Genomic DNA, 21,461 nt, shown 5'->3' with positions numbered 1-21,461 from the left:
TATATATATATATATATATATATATATATATATATATATATATATATGATATTCTACTACTTGTGTAGAAGATGGAGAAATACCTGCATGCATTGTTCCTGTGAAAACACCAACAAGATTTACTAACATAAACCTCTTAACAGCCTTCCAACACTTTAACACACTAATTTGCAGCTCTACCTACATGAAGTAATCCCAAATGTATTACAACAGTTTATACTCTGGTACTTTTGCTATGCCCTCTCCCTTGACATACTTATTTTAGCATTTTCACCTTCCTCTCCCTCTCCCCCCCTGCTGGAGACTGAACCCATGACATGTATTAAAACTACCACAGAGCTACAGCCATGGCCTCGTTTCATCCTTCTGTAAGAAGCTGATCATGCTATAAATTTATGGAGTGGGTACCATAAGGCAGACACAAAACTTGGTCCTGGGGTAAACTATAAAACAAGGTATGTTCAGTATCTACTATCACCAGTTGCATGGATTCATGTTTGCTTCTGAATGAGAAAAAAAAAAAGACCATTTAAATGCCAATAAAATTTGACTTGGGGCTCTATTACAGAGGTAGCAATTTTATCCAACAATTTCTACTTCCTTCTGATCAAACATTGCCCGAGGAAAAGTGTTAATTCTCTCACATTTGCACACAGACACATGCCCTAGAGGCTCAACCTCAGGGCATCCACAAGTCCTGGAGAAGAAATCCAGGGGTATGTGGTGCAGCCCAAGAAAGCCCTTTGCAAGCTTTAGAAAGGCGCGCTACAATGGAGGTGGCAGAGGAGAGGTGGGGGTGGGGTAAGCTATCTGAAGGAACTGGAGGGGAGGTGAAGGCCAAGGACTGGGTCTTCCAAGTGCTTTGGGGTCAAACCCATATTCCCATATGGCCTTAGTCTTTATAGCTACAGCTGATTCCTGACACTGAAACAGGGACAGGTCCTCTGCCAGAGACCCCAGGAGAAAAAGAAAGGGAGAGCTTCAGGCTTCAAATAAAGTCTGAATTTGAAGGTATTTGAGTAGTTTCTTATACAGGACATAATCAATCACTTTTCTGCAAAGGAAAGCCAATTGCTTGCTTCTCTGTTGTAAAAACTGGGAGGAGAATTATAGAGATTTTAAGAGCATTATAGAGAGATTATGATTTAGTTGAAAGAAACTTATTAATCAATGTCTATACAGAACAGTCTGCCAGCAGAGTCCAGAGTCTAATTACTAGTTATAGATATTACCTGAGGCCAAAATAATGAAATTAAACTGAGGATAAATCATAAAGACAGAAGCATGGCTTTCTAATATGCATACAAAGGACCACAACCTGGAGTCAGTTAGCTATGGCTGCAGTAGGACTATCCTTGGCCTCTACCAAAGAAACTGCCATGATGGGCCAGAAAAAATGTCTTTGCTATCTACAGTGATGCCCAGGAACATCTAACCTTATCAATCCATGCATCCAGGATAGACTTTTAAGTAGTGCAGTCTCCAAGTATTATTTCTGTATTCAGTTGAACACAATTTTCCCATGCATTCCTTGCACAAGGCAGGTGCTATTCTTTATTAATGTTTTAAGTTTGAATACCTGCTGGCTTTTTACAGACCAGCCTGCTTCAGCATATGCTTACTGACAAACGCACAGGCGACGCCAAGGGATTTCCAAACTTGGGAAGAAAAATCTCCATGCCAGAGTGGAACTGCAAGGTTATTCACAAAAGGGAAAAAAATTATTTCCATACTTGAGCAAAATGATTTCCACATCTCAACCAATGGAGTGTACAATGTGGTCTATTGATCAAAGTGTAAAGAAGAGAATAAATCCCTCCAGAATACAGCACAATATTAACAAAACTGTTGTGACCAAATCAACTGGACACAGACTGCCCCTGGGGGCAGCTTTCATTGTCCGTGTCACCTGGGGGTCAGCGCTGTCTCCAAAGCTCGGAGGGGGTTTTTCTGTGAACTTCCAGTCAGGGCTGATGATTGGCAGCTGGAACAACTGATTAGGCACAGCAAAGGAACAAACCAGAAGCCCTTATTGCTTCTGTGATTAAGAGGTGGTGAAGTCCCCAAGGAAATAAAGCCTGGTCAAGCAACGAGTGTATGAACAGTACCTGCTGCCCAGAACAGAAGCCCTTTCCCCTACTGCTGTCAACTCTTTTTCTCATGGGGCCTGGCTTATGGCAGACCTCGACCCTGTCTCCAGCAGTCATAGGTAAAGGTGGCTCTGATCTATGTGCTCTCAGCTGCCATCTCACAGGCCGCTGGGGCTGGGGAAGTCTAGGCTGCCACCTTACACTATTTCAGTTAATAAAGTCAAGCAGCTTCTTTATGTCCAAGTAATAACTATTAATCTGCTATTTCTCGTGGCCAGAACACCTCTGAGGATACCTCACCTATGATGTATTCACCACACGAACAAAGGATGCATGCAGTACTTCAGGGACCCCAAATAAAAGACTCCTTGCCTTGGGCCATGCCACGAGTCTGTGTAAGCTACCACCCACATTACTTGGTGACTGTTTCCATCACTCACAGGCTGGGCACAAAGACTTTCCTGTCAGTGTGAGACCTAAGAAAGCAGCTAGCACAGATAGGCCTGATAAAGTAAGCCCGCCATCTTAGCTAATAGGGAGAATGAAGCAATATATCTCAAGTTCATGGCCTGCCTGGGCAATTGAGTGAGACTGTCCCAAATAAAAGCCAAAAGAAGAACTCATGGAGCTAGCCCATAGTGGGCAAGTCCTTGCCTGGCAAATGCAAAACCAGGTTCAACCTGCAGAATGTTGCAGAACGTCGAAGAATAGCTAGTATGCTATTCTGTTAAAAACTGACGTGAAGCTACACCTCTGTTCGTTGATAATCTGATCACGGAAAAGAGTTAAGGCAGTTAAGAAATACTGACTCACCAGGTCTTGGGCTGAGGCGTGTTGAGATTCTAAATTTTTTTGTGACTCTCAAAGTGGTCCAGGTACACCCATGAAGTAGCATGGGTTAGACTAGTTCTCAGCTCTGTTCTCTCTGCTTCTGTCTCCATATTGGAGAACTCACTGTTATGATTGATTGAATGCTTGTCAGGTGCCCAAGAACTTATAAACATTTGCTGTTTATCGATTAGACTTGAGCCCTAATCTGGTTCCTTGTTAGGCAGAATGGCTATGGTCCCTTTGTGAGTAAATAGTGAAGGTAAAATTCAAACCAGGAAATAAGATTTCAGGTCACATGCCCCTAACCACCACCCCACATTGCCTGTCAAGTGCTGGATGGATTCCAAAACAAGGTGCAACCCTATCTAGCATTGTATTTGCAAAGAGAGCCTCACAGATAGCTGTGAGGCTCTCACTCTCAGTGAGAAGGTCAAAATTGCACTCTCTGTTTCTAACCATTCTCAGCCGCGAGGAAGGCAATTTTCCAGTTCTGAAATTTAATTCAGACAAGAAATTAACTGAATTGTTCAGTTTGGAAGACAAACAAGTGGTAAGAAACAAAACGTGCGTTCCTTCCCCCCTCCCCCACATATAGATTTCAAATCCATGTCAGAGGCATACTGATACACAGGTAAGGAAGGAAGTGAGGCCTGTGGGGTAATTCGTGAGCAATCAGCCATGTGGCAAGCAGGCTGTCCCGGGCCATCGATAATGTTCCAAGAGGAGACTTCCTGTGTATGTGGAGACCACGGAGTCTCCCTGCAAGCCTGAGCTTGGGGACATTCGTGGCCACTGAAAAGCACCAGCAATACTCTGCCTTGTCCTCTCCAGAAAGGAAATCAACCAAACAACCTTACCTAGTCTGGGGCCTCTCACTTGTAATGAAAGTCAGAGCCATGTTGGGCTCCTGAGAGATGACATTAATTGCTTGTGTGGCCAGCACAAGGGAACAAGTCCAGGCTGACCATTCATCTCCTGGGCAGAATTTCAAGGGTCAAGGCACAGGGGAGCAAACTAATCGATGAGACCAAGGTAAATTGGCTGTCAAGTAGACATTAACAAGAATTAAAGGGTCCATATGAAAGGTGAGCTTAATCTTATCTCTCTGTCCTGCTCCCAAGAGGAGGAATTTAGACCTGCGAGGAGTTCGGTAAGCCATTTAACTGCAAGGGAAATTTTGGCTCCTTTGGCCTCCTAAGAAATCAAGCACTCAGGACAGACAGGGCCGGCATGGTTTAGGAACAGGAGAAAACACCCACAATGGGAGGCTCATGGATGTGGGCTTGAAGTTTAGCACTAGTGACTGCCAGGTGTTTCATCAGAAAAAGGATAACACTTCACAAGGTTGCATGGGGAATATATAATGTACTAAAAACCCAAATAGGGGCTGGATCAATGGCCCAGCGGCTACCATTGTTTGCTGCTCTTGAAGAAGGACCAGGTTTGGTTCCTAGTACCTACAAGGGAACTCACAAATGTCTGTAACTAGTTCCCAGAAATCGACATCTCTTCTTGCCTTTGTGGACATTGCACACACGGTACAAAGTCAGACAGACATACACGTAGTCAGAACACTAATACACAGAAAATAAGATTAAAAAAATTAAAACCACACAAACACAAAGGCTGAATTAGTTATACGCTGAAAAAATGCTCTTATCATTTGACTATATCACTGCAGTTAACACAACCGTAATAGGATTAGGGAATCGGAGACACACATTGCCCTAAAAGGGTTAATATCTAATAAAGCTTTCCTATTTAAATTCCAGGTGAAAAAGAAACTGCACAGAAACTGTGCACTCCACAGTGTGTGTGTGTGTGTGTGGGGGGTATGAATCATATTCAATCAGCCTTTTATTGTTCAATATTTTTATGCACATGTGACAAAGTGCTTGCGGCCCAGAACGAATCCTCATAGGGTTAAAATGCTGTGCTTTACTTTGAAGGAGTAATACAAACCTTTGTGATACAACCCATAATACATTTCAGATAACAAGTTACTTTCATGCATGACTGCACTTCGTTAAGGAGCAAAAATGGGCTGTTACTAAAATGTCAACACGATTGTCCCTCTTGAAGCTTAGTTTATTTTGAAGTATTTTTACATTTTCAGTACTTCTTTTTGTTTGTTTCTCCTTGCCAAGAGCATAAAGATCTGGCCTTAGCTGACTTTTAGAATTTAAAGAACCCCCCCCTTTAGATATTCTTAGGAAAATGGCCAGTACTGGGGGTATCCAGAAATCTGGTCCCCAAGAATGAAAATTTAAGTCCAGTACCATCTGCTGTTCTTCACAGAACACCTCAAAGCAATTTAATTGCACTGTCATCCAATGGAAAACGCCCTCCTGACCTAAATTCACACACCAGAAAGAGTTTTCTAGCCAGAAAAATGCCTGCCAGGGTAATTTGCTAGGAAGGCTGCACTTGATTCTAAAGTTAATTGGAGAATGGGGGAGACCCAGTTTATGCTAACCCTCGCTGCTGATGAGAAGGCGCTGTTTCCTGTTTCTTTTCTCCTTTCCTCAAGTCAGGGCATTACCCCCTCTGCCTCTCCACCAGGAAGGGCAGGCCACATTCTACCTATGTTAGGAGAAAAGTCTCTTCTTAAGGGTTTGCACATTCATCCCTCTAATCTTCCCCTTCTCCTTGCGGCATGAATAATTTTAATATTGCCAATCACTAGAAATCTTTTCTTTCTGCCTGTCTCACCCCCAGCTCCACTTTGCAGTGTGGAGTATCATTATCCAGCAGCCCTGATAAGAGCGTAATGAAACGATCCCTCCTCCACCACATCGGGTGGCTGTCAGACTGAAATGACACCACCGTGCATCTGACACGGCACCCTCAGCTAATTGATGGCAAACAATGGCAACTGTCTCCAGTGCTCTAAGACAAAGAAAACATACACGTGTCACCTGACAGGAGAACTACCTGGTAATGGATAAACAGAGGTGTTAGGGGGCTGCTGGATTAAGGTGAGTGAGGGCACCGCTCTAAAGAATGTACCTATTAGCTTTGTGCTTAAGGAAGCTGCTGTTCACTGGGGAACAGAAATAAATAAGGTAAAATAAGAATTTATTGATGTCTGGACAGTTACATGAATATTCAGTTTCTCTTACAAACGGATATTCTCCCAAGAGCTCCAAATTTCAGAGTAGGCAGCCCAATTACATTTCTAGCTCATGCAGCCAGATTTACCACCAGGGAAGAGTATTAGTATTAGTATTAGTGTCTGGAAGAGTATACATGCTTACAAGCCTTTCTGGACTATAGCATCACACACTAGAAGATATGGCGTTGTCACCCACATGAATGCCAAAGGTTGCCATCAAACATTCTGTAATGCAGGTGTAATTAGCTTCTGTTCAGAAAAGCTCCTGAAAACATCTGTATTTCAGAACAAAGACATTCTGTTGCAACTCATTCTGGCACTTCACTGGGGTCAACATTTCACACAACTCTCAGATCCTTCCAGACAATGCATGACACATCAAACCTCAAGCCTCAGATTGTGTTTCTCTTCTAAGTTATCACCCCTCTTCTACTCATTCGCCCTAAATTACACAGAGAAGTCAGCGGCATAATGTGAACATGCAAACCACGGAGACTTCTCTCTGCATTTCTTCTTTGCCTGTATATTAGGGTTTCACCCCCTTTCAGGCAAAAGTAGAAAAGCAGAATGAAGAAAGATGAAGCTGGCATGGCTAAATGCTCCCCGTGGTAATTAAAAAGTTCTCCTCTTCTCTCTCTGCCCTTGTACTAAGGTCCAACTTATTCATAAATAATAATAACCATTTTAGCAGAAAAAGCAGGTCTCCTAGTGCCTTGCTATATATTCCATGTCTATACCATCAAAAGTAGGTTCTGTGATTTCGCTCACTCTACTTCCACATGAACTCTGAAACCACTTGCAGTCGGGGCTGCTTGGAAACAGATCTGCAGCAAGGACAGCAAATCTGGTTTTGATTGTCACGTTCTTCTAGTCAAATGAAATGTTGAATCTTTTGGAGTCTCTGAGAAAACCTCTCTTTTCTAGATACATAAAAGTAACAACAGCCCGGGGCAGGTGCTAGGGTACAGGGAGGAACCACTCTTCAATTATCACTAGCCTAAAGCAGAAAAATAAAGTGGTTGGTTTTTGTTTTGTCTTTTTTTTGTGTGTGGCCCTTCCATACTGTTCTCACTGCCTTTCTTTACCTTCTAGTTTACTTGGTTTCCAAACAGACATTCATTCTTGGTCATAAATTTATGTTCACATACAACGTTTTGAAAAGAATTCTGACTTAGTATTTTTTCTCTATGTGGGAAGAGAAGCTTCAGTCTTCAGTTATACTAACTTCAAGGTTTACTGTGAGACCCAATATATTTTGAGGATGCAGGTATCTTCCCTGTTAAAACAGGACCAAGAGGGTCCCTCATGACTGATGTTTCAACTTCTTGCTCTATTCCTGGGGGTTTGATTTTAAGAAAGTCTGTGATACTCAAAGGTCTAAAATACTTCCCCTTCTAGGAAGAACAAATGTGGACAGAGTATAAAACCGTGACAACTCCTGGATCTCGCTGCCAGCCTCTGGCTCACTGGGAACTACAACCCAGCCCTTCTCTCTCTGGAAGCTTCCTCCTGGATGGGAACCATGTCTGTCAGGGCATCCCACCGCAGGCTGCCTCTACAGATCTTCTTGCTAGCTGGTGACTCCAGGGATTATTCTGTTTGAGGACCTCTAATCTTAGGTTTCCAGAGAACATCCCAGGAAGATAAACGGAAGGAAACTTGGTCTGGATCCCTTCGAGGGAGATGGTTTTGCTACCATCTGCCTCCATTGCCGGGCCTCATAAAGCTCTGTGCAAAGCCATCATCTAAATCTAAAAGATTATAGGCCCATGCATTATGCACTCTTAACTCCACTTATAATGCATTCTCCTCTTGGATTAATTTGTTGTGGTTAATTCACTTTATGGTTTCCTTGATTTCATTTGGTCACTGACATATGTTGCATATGGAAGTCTGAAGCTGAGGTCAGTAAACCTTTTTTGGAAAGGAGCAGAGTAAATGTGTTAGGTTTTGTAGAACAGAAGCAATGCCCTCGATACTGTAAGCAGCTATTCTCATCCAAAGACTAATAGCTTACTTTAGTTTAAATTTAGCTTTAAAATTCTTAAAACTACCATTAGTTCTCTGGCCATTAGTTTCTCTGGCAAAAACAGGAGGCGGGCCAAATATGGCCTGTGGGATGTTTGCAGATTTCTGGTGTAACAAATTACCCATTGTATAATAGCTACAAAGAAAGCACCATCACAGTATGATTAGAAAAGTATGAATTATAAATACTAAAATTTAGGTAACAAAATAGCCGTAGATAGTTACAAAGATGCAGCTGACTATAGTCTGGGGTAATTGACAGGGCCTGGAAGAGACTATTTACAAACTGACATCAGAGAGACCAAAGCTGTACCTCAGCAAAGCCAAGGCAATGGCTGTGTGAAATTGCACTGGCTCAGGCCATCAGGACAATTTCCTCTTTTCTGCACCTGCTTCACCTCACAGGTTCACTGTTCATTAAGTTCATTTTTCAGGCAGGCATGGTGTTGGAACTCTAACCAGATTTACACTCTTTGTGGCAATGGAACAAAAGTCTAATACAGAGATCTGAAAGAGGGGCTTAGGATCTGCAAGCTCCAAGGTCAAATCTTGTCTTAGCTTCTTAGAACAAACTGACTGTCTCTGAACTCTCAGAAGCACTGCATAGGATACAGAGAGGACAGAAGGGATGCTCCTGTCTGTCACAGAGGCCAGCCTGGCTTATAAACAACTCTTTATGCTTTTAAGCAACAAGGGAGGGAGAGAGGGAGAAATAGAGGGAGAGATGAATGAAGAGAAGAAAGGACAGATAAATGGAGGAAGAGAGAAAAGGAGGAAAAAGCAGATTCACAAAAGGAGGGAGAAAGGAATGGATGGAGGAGGAAGGGAGGCTGGAGGAAAAAAGGAAAGAAGGGGAGAAAAGGAAGGACAGAAGGAAGAAAAAAGAGAGAGAAGAAGGAAGGAAGGAAAAGGAGGAAAGGAAAGGAAAAAAGGGAGAAAAGGAAGAAAGGAAGGACAGCCACCGAGAACTTGCAAGTTGCCAGTGAGCACATGGATTCTCTCATGCATTTCTTTCTCACAACAGCCCTAAGGGATCGGGATTTGCCCTACCACCTATACACAAAAGGAAAGCCGAAATCTCTAAACACTATACCCAGCAGACAGAGAGCCAGGATGGGGCTTTAGATTTAGTTCCACATCTTTGCTACATGACACACTGTCTTCGAAATGAAAACAAACAAAAAACAACCAAAGCCCTATTTTTGTATTCAAACCCTAGTAACCATCAAAACCTAATTTTGACATTGTGAGTTTGGGGCTATTGTACCCTAGGTAATGAGTTGCTGGTTCCAGGTTGCTTCTCTTTAGAACACCACAGTGGTCACATTCCTACATTAAAAGCACAACATGAGCTTCTAGGCAAAGTACCGGGATATAAAATTTTAAAAACTCTATTTTAGTTTTCTTTTATTCTACTAAATGATGCCGATTAAATTTTTAATTTTTTTTAGAATTTCCCCTCACATTTCTAAAGAAATGAATGAGGATGGCAGGTAATTTTGTAGCACCTGTTCCCTGTGCTTTTGTTCAGAACTGTAATACGTGTTTCCTGGTATCTGAATACAACAATAATTGGCACTAAGAGATGTTGAGCACTTACTACCTCCTAAGAACTCTTAATGTCATCAGGTCCAGAGACTGATCTTAGTAAGGGGAAGTCTCAGCTGGAGGCAAGGAAGTGTTTTCATTCGTAAATGCTGTGCTTGAGCAGACTGGCTTCAGAGACATGGTCAGTAATGACATATATATGACTTTAAAAGGGAAACAGGAACTACTTCCCCCTCGTACGGTTTGTATAGACAGAACTCACTCCAAACTGCCTGAAAACACAAAGCACAGTGGATCTGAGGACCCTTCTCTCTGTTGGCACTGGCCAGCAGGTGAAATGCATTTCTCATGCAGGATATCCAATTTTTAGACATGCTTGGTGTAAAGCCAGGCCTGACAATATACACCTGAAATATCAAAACTGATGAGGCAGAGGCAGGAGGATTGCTGTAAGTTCAGTGCCCATCTGGTCTAATAGTGAATTCCAAGGTAGCCAGAATCACATAGGAAGACACTATCTTAAAAAAGAAAGGGGGGAGGGGAGAAATATTAAAATGTTTGGTATGAACCAGCCTGGGGAACAAATTCCAATGCAGGCTGATGTAGCTTGACCCTTTTAATAGTGACTAGTTACTTTCTGCAGCTGTCTGTCCTACAGGGTGGAGGTGATGACTCCCTGTACACTTTCAGAGGACAGCATCCAGTGGCGCAAAGCCTGGCGCTCTTAGAATATGCTTAGGTATTCACAGAAACACTAGAATTAGATTCACTATGTAGTTCAAAGCTGGCGGTGATAGATAGATAGATAGATAGATAGATAGATAGATAGATAGATAGATAGATAGATGATAGATAGATACAGATGATGAATAGATGGATGATAGATAGATGATAGACAGATAGATAGATGATACATAAATAGATACAGGACAGATGATAGACAGAAGACAAGTAGATAATAGAGACAGAAAAGAAGGCAGACATGATAAGCCAGATCCCCTTAGCCTGAAGCTCAACCCTGGTCTCCCGTCATGCCCACACTCTGCTCTGTTCACTGTGGTCCCCGCTGTGCCCACACCCTGCCGAGCAGCCTTCTCTTTCACCTGCTCCAGTCTCACTGTCATGATCTGCTCCAGCACACAGACCCAAGCAGCTATGTATTGGACCCTCTGAAACTGTGAGCCGAAATACATCCTTCCTCCTGTCCTCTCACAGATATTCTGATGATAGCTAGTCAAAAGGAAGCAATACATATATTTTGTACTGACAGACATTTGAGCTTTTTGTAATTTCTAGCTATTACGGACTGAACTGCTTGCTCATATTAAAAAATGTTTTTATAACAAAAACTTGTGCATGTTGGAAAACTGAGTGATTCAGCCTCATCTTGCGTGAAAAAACAGCACAAGTACAAGGGAATATGTAGACAAGGAAAGCCAAAGCACTGAAATTAGCAGTTTGCAAACACATAAAGGCAGGAACAGCTGTAACCGCTTTACGCACGTCAGTGTGACCTGTGCTGCCTGGGAAACAACATGTTAATTTGCTTTAATGGAGTGTGCATAATGAAGGCTATTCTCAATTTTAAAAAATACCAAAAAGAAAAAAAAGAAACAAAAAGAAAAGTCAAGTGAGGCTTCTGCAGGTTTCTACACTGCGAACACAGATGTGCATGGCGTATGTGACTCATACTCAACTGACCTCTACAAATTGGGTTTTTGACAGAAGTCACATACCCATATAGTGCGAGTCAAAACGATGGGCTGCAAAGTGAGCTGCCTGGATGAACTGCACCTGGGAACCTGTTCGAATAATTTGGCAGAGATTCAAATCTTTGGGTTTGTTTAGAACTACTGAGTTGGAAATTCCAGGGGTGGGCTCAGAAAACTGCATTTTCATGAGGCCATCTGTTGGACTGGCTCAGGGGTTAGGGAGGACTACACTGTATGTTAGGGACATTAATGCCCACAGAGGAAGTCATGGGGTTTGCTCCTATAGTCGCCGACTTCAGTTTAAGTTGATTGATAATTGTCAATGGATGCTCTAGAGCAGTGGTCCTCAACCTTCCTAACGCTGTGACCCTTTAATACAGTTCCTCACGTCGTGGTGACCCCAACCACAAAACTGTTTTCATTGCTACTTCGTAACTGTGATTTTGTTACCTTTATGAATTGTAATATAAATATCTGATAGATGGTACCTATGAAAGAGTCTGTTGACCTCCGAAGGAGTTACACCCTCAGGTTGAGAACCACTACTCTAAAGTGACATAGACTCTGACGACAGCTCAAGACGCCATCACAAGAGCACATTTCCCTCATATTCCTTTTGTCTCCATTTCTGTCTGTCCGCTGCAATTCCAAAGTTTCTCAGTTGCTTTCTCCCTTTTGTAAATTCCAAGTGAAACAGTGCTTCTGAAGATAATGCAAGATTTATTTATGTGTTTTACAATGCTCTGTGTTTTCTGAAGATTTTAATGTAGGTTATGTTCATCCTTTACAGATCTCTCCAGTAAAGTTTAATCTATTGGGAAATTTGTGTGTCAGTTTAGAGCTCACTAATGACTACCTCCACAATCAATAAGCAGTTTTTGAGAAGAGACCATGGAAGCTGTTTTACAGAAAATTATGTCTAACATTTACAACTTTCTAAGAAGCTGTCCAAAGACAGCAAATATATTCAATTTAGGAATGTAGAAAGTATATTAAAACATATAACATGAGATTACACTAAAATGAAACACTATTCATAAACCATGTTAACACAGTGATATCTGTTACAAAAACTGAATTTACTGCAGAAGAAAAGCTCCCTTCTCCCAGTAATTAGAGGCAGGAGAGCTAATGGCAATATAAAACCTTATAAAGAAAATTTTATTTTCCTTTTTCTTATGCTTTTATATGGTACCATAAAAAGAATCTTTTTCCTCCAGAAAAACTTAGAGTTACACTAAAATTTGAACAGTTCAACAGGACTAACTAGCTCTAAATGTGAGTATTACGTTACAACAGAATCAGTGCTGACAAAATTCCCTCATTCTCTAATAATGTCTCCTCAGATCTCTCTGGTTTCTGCGTTGTTCTCCACTTTGTGGTAGTTTCTGTGGGACTCGAATATGTCAGCCATATCCATCAAAAGCCTGTACCATCCGGAGCATCGCCTGCACGGAGGAGGGTAAGCAAGTGTGCAAGCAGGCCTCGTTTCCTGTGAGGTCACGTGACAACCCTTCACATGTAGCTTTAGCCCCAGCTGATCAGCAGTTCTAAGCAACTCCCAAGGATTTGGGTTTCTGGTAGATGATTCTAATGGCTAGCACGAAATCTTCATGACAGAGACCACAGGCTCACTAAGGTCACCCCGCAGTGAGTCCATAGTTGCAGCTGTGGTTTGGAGGGAGCCATCACTTTTATGGCCACACACGGGACAGATCATTTGCCCAGGCCATCCTTATTTAGTGTTTGTGGACCTTCTGCCAAGATCAGACTCTGGGCCAGTTGGTCCATGCTGCTGTATACTCTCTAAATTTAGACTTGACTACTTCATTAGTTCATTATAGGGGCTCAGATTTATGTTGGTCCTAAAGCTGGAAAGTAGTAGTCTCACTTTGATCTACTGTGAAACAGTCTCACAGGTCCTCAGTAAATCACCTGGAATTTCCATATTGACCTGGGCCATGACCTAGGGCATAGTCTCTGATAAATAAATAAATAGATAGATAGATAGATAGATGAATGAATGAATAAATGAATGAATGAATGAATAAATAAATAAATAAATAAATAAATAAATAAATAAATAAATAAAAGGAAGTGATCTATTCTCAAGGCTTTTCACCACTGCCCCTGTCTCTGGGGCGCACACAGCAGCGGGCCTGGGGAGCCCAGGGATTTTGCAACAGTGAAAAAGTAAACACCGTAATTCAAATTCATCCTCAGCACACTCTCAACTTTATTTCATCCTTTTAACCTGAAACACTATTTTGTCCTGCAAAAATGAACATCTTTTCAGGCAATCCATTCCAATCAGCCAGTGTTTATCAATCTGAGAAGTCTGCTTTAATAAAGGAAGGAGATATTTCAGGATATGCAGGATTCCTGTGTATCAGAGCTGCTACCTTCCCTGCTCATCGTAATGCCAAACTGAGCAGACTTCTGAGTCCTGAATCTTGGGACGCCCCAGGGGTTATGGTGCTCCATGCCACACTGAAGGGCTTCCTCTCCTACACCTACATGCATACAACAGCACACAAGTTTCCATAAAAATATTTTTGTGCTAAATCATTCAGCTGGCAACTAAAGGCATATATATCTGATAATCATTACGGAGGCACTTTCTTGACTTACTGCATCTTCCTTATTTTTGTTAAGAGAATGTAAAGGCAATAACCAGCTACTCCGTGCAGTGCTGGGCAAAGTCTTTCAGAGGCCCTCTGCGGTAGACTCCTGTCTTGTTCCTTGTTTTCACCCTCTTCTGATGTCTATCCAATTTGCCTTTCTTAATTAGGATTGATCTTACCCCAGGTCCTCCTTCTTGATTAGCTTCTTTAGGTGAACAGATTTTAGTATGATTATCCTATATTATATGTCTAATATCCACTTATAAGTGAGTATATACTGTATGTGTATTTCTGCTTCTGGAATGCCTCATTCAGGATGATCTTTTCTAGTTCCCACCACTTGCCTGCAAACTTCATGATTTTGTTTTTAATTGCTGAGTAGTATTCCATTGTGTAAATGTATCACGATTTCCGTATCCATTCCTCAATTGAGGGACATCTGGGTTGTTTCCAGGTTCTGGCTATTATGAATAAAGCTGCTATGAACATGGTTGAGCAAATGTCCTTGTTGTATACTTGGGCATATTTTGGATATATGCCTAGGAGTGGTATAGCTGGATCTTGAGGTAGCACTACTCCTAATTGTCTGAGGAAGCACCAGATTGATTTCTAAAGTGGTTGTACCAGTTTACATTCTCACCAGCAATGGAGGAGGGTTCCCCTTTCTCACATCCTCTCCAGCACGTGTTGTCACTGGAGTTTTTGATCTTAGCCATTCTGATGGGTGTAAGGTGAAATCTCAGGGTTGTTTTGATTTGCACCTCCCTGATGACTAAGGACGCTGAGCATTTCTCTAGTTTTGTAGTATGTGTTGGTAGTGTTATGCAGCAGCCATATGTATCTGATGACGTTATCTATGCAAGTCTTCAAGAATTGGTCAGCCCTTCAAGTAAGTTTTTAATCTATCTCTCTGGAACTAGAAAAGATAAACTTATGCTGTTTCAAACGGTAAGTCCCCAAGCTGGCACACTGCGATTAAGAATGTCTTGAGGACTGATGCTCTTGAAATGACTGCTTAATGGCCTTTTCTTCTGCATTGGATCACCATGAGAAATGTTAAGCTTAAAAAGCTACACAAGCACATCTTTCTCCTATTCCAATGTAATGCATCACTAAATTCTTCATTCTCTATGTCTTATTAATAATTCTTGGGGAAAAAAAACAAAAAACATGCTGCCAACCTGGCTACAGATGCAGATGGGAGTGAGATTTGCAAGTCACTGAAAATGGAAAGGTCTCATTGTCTGGAATGTGGTGCTGGTGCTACTTTCAGATGGCTTGTAGTGAGAGCATTCTGTGTGGAAAGTAATAGGACTAACTATGCTTGCTCAAGTTCCCCACCATCCTAGAGACTCGAAAATGCACCCAAACTGCAAGCTAAGGCGATTAAAGAAAAACAATGAGCTTTCTTATAGGATTAGAATAGTCTTTCCTTTTTTGGTTGCAACCTGAAATTGTCTGAACACAGGGTCACTCATGATTCAAACCCAGGTAGAAAGGAGATCAACAGTGTCCTCCTTTCCTTTCCCTTTGATTGAGGGACATTAACGGATATTCTTACAAGTTGGTTTACTACTGCAAAACGTTTTTGTAGCAATCTGGGGCTTCCTTTAAAACGATAACGACTGTTCTGGTTAGAATCCACATGTTGTCTGCTGCCTGCTTCAGGGCTAACCATTTCCTTTGAGGCTAAATCAATAAGTTTAAGTTTCCTGGGAGAGGAGGGTACACCAGACTTGTGGCAGAAGCCCAGAACTAGATGAATTAATGTGTCAATTGACCTTTTTTTTATGAGGAAAAACAAGCACTGCTTTGCTACCTGGCAGGAGAACAACTGCAGAGCTCTGACACGGTCGAGTGTAGGTGAACATGGTCATGTTCTCGGGTGAACTAGACTTGCTCATTTCTTACCTGGATAGAGCTCAGGTCCAGGCCCTGGCCCCGGGGAGTGTCCCACAGTGCCATCGGTGGCGGCAGCATCTCTGGGGGAAGTGGCTGGCTGCAGGGGCTGCACTGCCAGGCAGTCTGTGAGGAGATCCGGATGGAGCTCAGTGCTAGACCGTAGCTGAAAGGAGAAAAAGAGAAAGACATGGAGAGAGCTGGTCCTTAGAACCCCTTCCTGGAAAGGCTTCATGCCCCAAGGGTTGATGCGATTCAGTCCACAAATATTTATCAAGCATCCAGGAAGAGAGAGGCATGAATGTAATGCAGTGCCAACAGAAGGGTCAGATCTCCGGCCCTAGGACACCTGGCAGGTGCTTCAGGAAGCACGCGGCTGCAGGTAGGTCCAAGCCCCTCAGACTGAGGAGGTCACTTCTGGGGACCCAGCTTCCTACTATCCACCCACTGATTTGCTCACTCAGTATCGAATTGGAAGTAATTGTGATGACAGAAACAAGCTCAAGTAGACTTTGTCCACTCTGGAAAGTACCTTTAAGAACAGAGACAGGAGAAAATTCAGATATCTCTACTGAGATTTGACACTTAGAAATTTTACATGAGGGGGACTTACTCAAGCTAGGATTTAAATATAGAGGATGAATTCATGAAGCCATGAACAATAACAACAACAAAACCCAGTACTTTTTTACATGACAAAAACAGGAACTTACATTTTTGTTTAGTCACACAGAACAAAAGTCAATTTTATGTATGAGTCACATGTAAAAAAAAAAAAAATAAAACAAAGCGGAGTTAAAATGCAAAGTTAAAACTTAACCTGAATCATTTTATTATGTGTGGCTGTTCATCTGAACAAGTGTTCGTGTGTGTATATACATGTATGTGTAGAGGCAAGTGTGCATCTGTGTCTCTGTAAATGTGAATGCGTTTATCTCTGCACATATATTTTTGTGTGTTTGGGTGTGAATGTTGCATGTTTCTATGTGTTTGTTTCTGGGTGTGAATGTGTGTATGTATGTGTGTGTGAGCATCTGTGCGTCTGTGTGTGTGTGTGTATCTACATGTTTGTGTCTGGATGTGAGTGTATGTGTATCCGTGTGTCTCTGTTTGTGAATGTGTGTATGTGTGTGTGAGCATCTGTGCGTCTGTGTGTGTGTATCCATGTGTCTGTCTGGGTGTGAATGTGTGTCCATTTGTGTGTGTGCATGTACCTATGTTTGTGTCTGGATGTGAATGTGCACACGTGTGTCCGTATCTGTGTGTCTGTGCACATATCTATGTGTGCATTTGCGTGTGCATGTCTGTGTGTCTGTGTGAACGTGTGTGTTGTGTGTGTGTGCGCGCATCTGTGTGTCTATGTGAATACTATGCATGTTTCTATGTGTGTGCGTCTGGATGTGAGTGAGTGTCTATCTGTGTAACTCTATGTTTGTGAATGCGAGCAGGCTAGAGAGAAAATCCTTGGTGTCCTCGGGATACTGCCTACCTCTGCTGAAAGGGGGCTCACTGGCTTGGAGTTCACCAATTGGACGGGACTGGCTGACCAGTGAGTCCCAGGAATCCTCCTGTCTCCACTTCTCCAGTATAGGATCACAAGTGTGTACCATCACACCCGACTTTTTACGTGGCTGCTAGGGGTTGAACTAAAGTCCTCTGTAATTGCAAGGCAATCAGTGTTTGAACGGAGCCATCCACATCCCCAATACCTTTACAAACACACATTTTCTAAATATAACTCAAATGAAAAATTACAATGGAACATTTGGCGACATAAAAATATTAACCTAACTGTGTTACAACACAGTATTTAACAATCTAAAAATTCATTTCTTACAAACATCACAAATGGTTACCTTCAATATTTAAAAGCAGTGTATAAGCAGTCTTTTATTAAAGGTAACATTAAGCCTTTGGATACAGGGCCAGAGTGTTCTTACTCCTCTGACAAATGCCACATAGCCCTCTTGGCCTAGGAGTCTCCATTGTCTTTATAGAACTTTGGCTCTTTGTAGGAAGATGATGAACAACTAAAATGTATGTGGAATGAGACAATGCTAAATGCCAGAGGAAGAGTTGCAGAGATGGGGATGAGGGCACGTTTGGGGGCTAGTCTGAGATAATGATCAGGGAACGTGTCTTGGGGTTAAAGCAGGTAACAGACTAGGGAGTAGTAAAGCAAGGTGCCCCCAACAAGGTGAAAGCTAGAGGCTGGGGGAGCCAGCTTGCCTTGCTCCATGTCCATTGACCTGTGGAAGGTAAGGCTGCACAGAGGCTTCGAAGCCTGAAGCCCAGGGAACACAGACAGAAGGTATAATGGGGACAGGGGTGAAGTCTTGACATAGGAAATTGTAAACTGGGGATTGCTTCTTCACCTGGAGAGCAGGCTTAAAAGGAGAACTAAGAATGGTATGGTAATGCATATAGAACAATAACTTACAGAACTGGAGGCCATAAATTCAAGGGGCTAGGTGAAGGAGACGTGGGAGCAGCTGGGGTGTAGAAAGGATGCCAATTATAGTGCTCACTTATGAACTTCTCAAATTTTTAAAAATGATTATGCCCGTATAACATCTGTACAGCATGATAACCTTCACGGTACACTGGTGTCCACCAAGAGCTCTTTGACTGGACTTAAGCTTACTCAACAGAAGGGATATAATGTCTGGGACTGGAAACCGAGCCAACTACTCAGGCTAGTGAAGTCATAAAAGATGTTGGAGAAGACCCTCCAACCATCACTCTACTAAAACAGCGTAATCCCTAACAACAATCTAAACATTTGTCTTTATACCTACAGCTAAGTGTAATCTTCATGTCTCAGCAAAGACACTTCTCTTTGCAATAGACAGAGACATTACAGAAAACCATAACCAATCAAAATGCAGAGCTGTAAAGCACAGTCTCAATTACATTTCTCAATACATTTCTAAAACCCTTCCACAAACTAAGGCTCAGGAAACACTGCAGAAGAGGGGGCGGAAAGATTGCCAGGATCAGGGAGTTTGCGGTGAGACTGTTTTCTATTAAAATCAGATGCTATCTCCATCAAGTCTCACCAACATGACGGCCTAAACATGAGCCGAACAAGGACAACAGCAACAGACATGCCAAAGGGGATAGGAGAAATCCCCTGAGGCCTCAACCCTACACAGAGAACTGACAGGCAACTAAGGAATGTGAAGAGTGGGAGAAGCCATCTTACCCAGGGAAGAACGCACTAGTGTCATTGGTATCCAGTAACAAACACTCGGCCCTGAAAACATGTATACAAGTAAACCTTATATAGACCGAGCAGAGTACATTTCGGAATCTGTATGTATCATGTGCATGTAACAGCAATTAATGAAAAAAAAAAAAGAGGCCATGAATTTAAAAATGGACAAGAAAAGTTTGGGAGGAGGAAAAGTAAAGAGGAAGGGATACAATTATAACCTCAAAAAAAAAAACCCAATAAATTTTGGAAATGTCTTCATAAATGCAGTACAGCTTTTTAAAGTATTCTATTTTCTAATAAAAGAAGTATGTTAAAAATTCACTGCACTTGCCAAGAAAAATTTTAATACTGATTTATCAGGGTCTGGAGAGATGGCTCTGTGGCTAAGCACACTTGTGACTCATGTGAAGGACACGGGTTCAGTTCCTAGCACCGACATGGTCATTCACAACCAACTGTAACTCCAGTCACAAGGGATCTGATGCCCTCGTCTGACCTCTGTGAGCACCAAGTACACACGTGGTACAGGAACACACATACAGAAAAAACATTCATAAGACATATGAATAAATATTAAAAATAATTTTCCAAATCACCAAAACTTTTACAAAAGAATCTGTGGTAATGATCTGACAGGTAGAAATTCATAAATTTATTAGTAGGTTAGTGTATTTGGTAAAAAATTTCTAGAGGAGCTTCAGAGAATAGTTTTTAAGACCTACAATCAAAATATTTTGATTCTTGAATCTGTCCTAAGGAACTATCCAGAAGTATGAAGAACAATAGATAGCAAAAAATACATACATTCTCCTAATGATATACTACATGATTTATAGCAATACCAAAAACTGGAAAACACTCTTAAACATCGACAATTAGGACAACTAAGAAAAATCACTCATTAAATCACTGAAATACTGTGTTTATAATGATGGCAAATCAAAAACTTATAGACAAAAATGCTAATAATAACATGCAACCCAGACAAAACGAAATGGGAATGTAACGCTGTGTTAAAATTGTGCTTGGGGGCTGGAGAGTTGGCTCAGCAGTTAAGAGCACTGTCTGTTCTTCCAGAGGTCCTGAGTTCAAGTCCCAGGAACCACATGGTGGCTCACAACCATGTAAAATGGGATCCCTTTTCTGGCACGCGGGTGTACATCAGATAGAACACTCACATACATAAAAATAAATTCATGAATAAATTTGTTTTGCTCTTAACCGCAAACATTATGAATTTAATATTCTACTTTTAGCAGTCTTTTCCTGTCTTCCAAATACTCTACATTCTAACGGTGCAGCAGAACCAACACAGCAATTTAGGAGCGTCTGTGTGTGTGTGCCTCTTTTTCATGGTCCTTGGGATGATGTCAGACAGATAGCTTAAAACTGGTCACGGTGAAGCATTTACACTAGGAAAACTGGCAACTGCTCTACACTGCGGCTTTCCCATCTGTAATGCTGGCTGATAAAGATCACAGAACAGTGATGATGACAACGAACCGCCCTGTGAACACACATGAGCACTGACTGCCCTGCTGTGGACAGAATCCGGTTTGTTCCTGGTGTGAAATGGAGAAGCGAAGCGCTGGGGGGACCGTTCAAAGGTGAAACCTTGTAGGAGTTGGTTAGGCCGTGGATCGCACTGCCCCCAGAAAGGGTTAAGGTAGATCCGCTGGGACCCCAAGTTAATTCTCAAGAAAACAACAAGGAACCTAACCCCCAAATGAATCACTCTCTGGACTTTGTCTATGTTTTATCATGTGCTCCCACTATGCCACCATGTACCATGTGAGAGCCCAAGGGGCCCTTAGCTGGCCACCTCGGTGTTTGAACTTTAAGACCTCAAATACAGGGAGCTACAGAAACCTTATTTCTTATAAGGTGCGCTGCCTCAGGTTATTTTTTTTATAGCAATGAAAAAATAAGGATAGACACAAGCACACACACACACACACACACACACACACACACACACACACAAACACACGGTATACATGCAAAAATGAAACTTCTTAGATCTCATGTGAGATCAAACCTATACCCCAGACCTTAGACAAGAACATGAAAACAGCACAGGGAGCTGGGACCCAGAGCAGGAGTGTTTAGCACACACGGCAGTGAGCTCATCACAGCTTCCTCAGCTGGCACACTAAACTTTCTGACCAGGACTGTCTATGTGAATGTCCAGCCCTCTCAGGGCCTTCGGAGGGCATGTCTGTTATTCTCCCGTGAGCCTAACACACGCTGCCTTAAGACAAACTGGAAAAAAATCAAGGCTTAGAGTGAGTTCTGGTCATCACTTTTAATTTATCTCCCATCATTAAAAGTGTGATCTGGGGTGGACATGTTCTAAGGGCAAAATGAACGCTCTCTGCTTTCCATTACCCACCACTC

At 42.1% G+C, this 21,461-nt stretch overlaps 1 protein-coding gene across 4 annotated transcripts in view; it reads right to left on the bottom strand.

Moving 5' to 3' along the window:
• Window positions 1-21,461, bottom strand: part of Glis3 (GLIS family zinc finger 3) — a 424,529-nt gene that overhangs the window by 42,528 nt on the left and 360,540 nt on the right. For all 4 annotated transcript variants that reach the window (XM_055614087.1, XM_055614089.1, XM_055614090.1 and 1 more), the window contains one exon: window positions 15,860-16,013. In XM_055614087.1, coding sequence (XP_055470062.1) covers window positions 15,860-16,013 — 154 coding nt within the window. The remainder of the gene's footprint in view (window positions 1-15,859; window positions 16,014-21,461) is intronic.

Source organism: Psammomys obesus, unplaced genomic scaffold (genome assembly GCF_907164565.1).
Source record: "Psammomys obesus unplaced genomic scaffold, mPsaObe1.curated_primary_1811, whole genome shotgun sequence".
Classification (NCBI taxonomy): Eukaryota; Metazoa; Chordata; class Mammalia; order Rodentia; family Muridae; genus Psammomys; species Psammomys obesus.
This window is presented reverse-complemented; position numbering and strand designations above follow the sequence as displayed.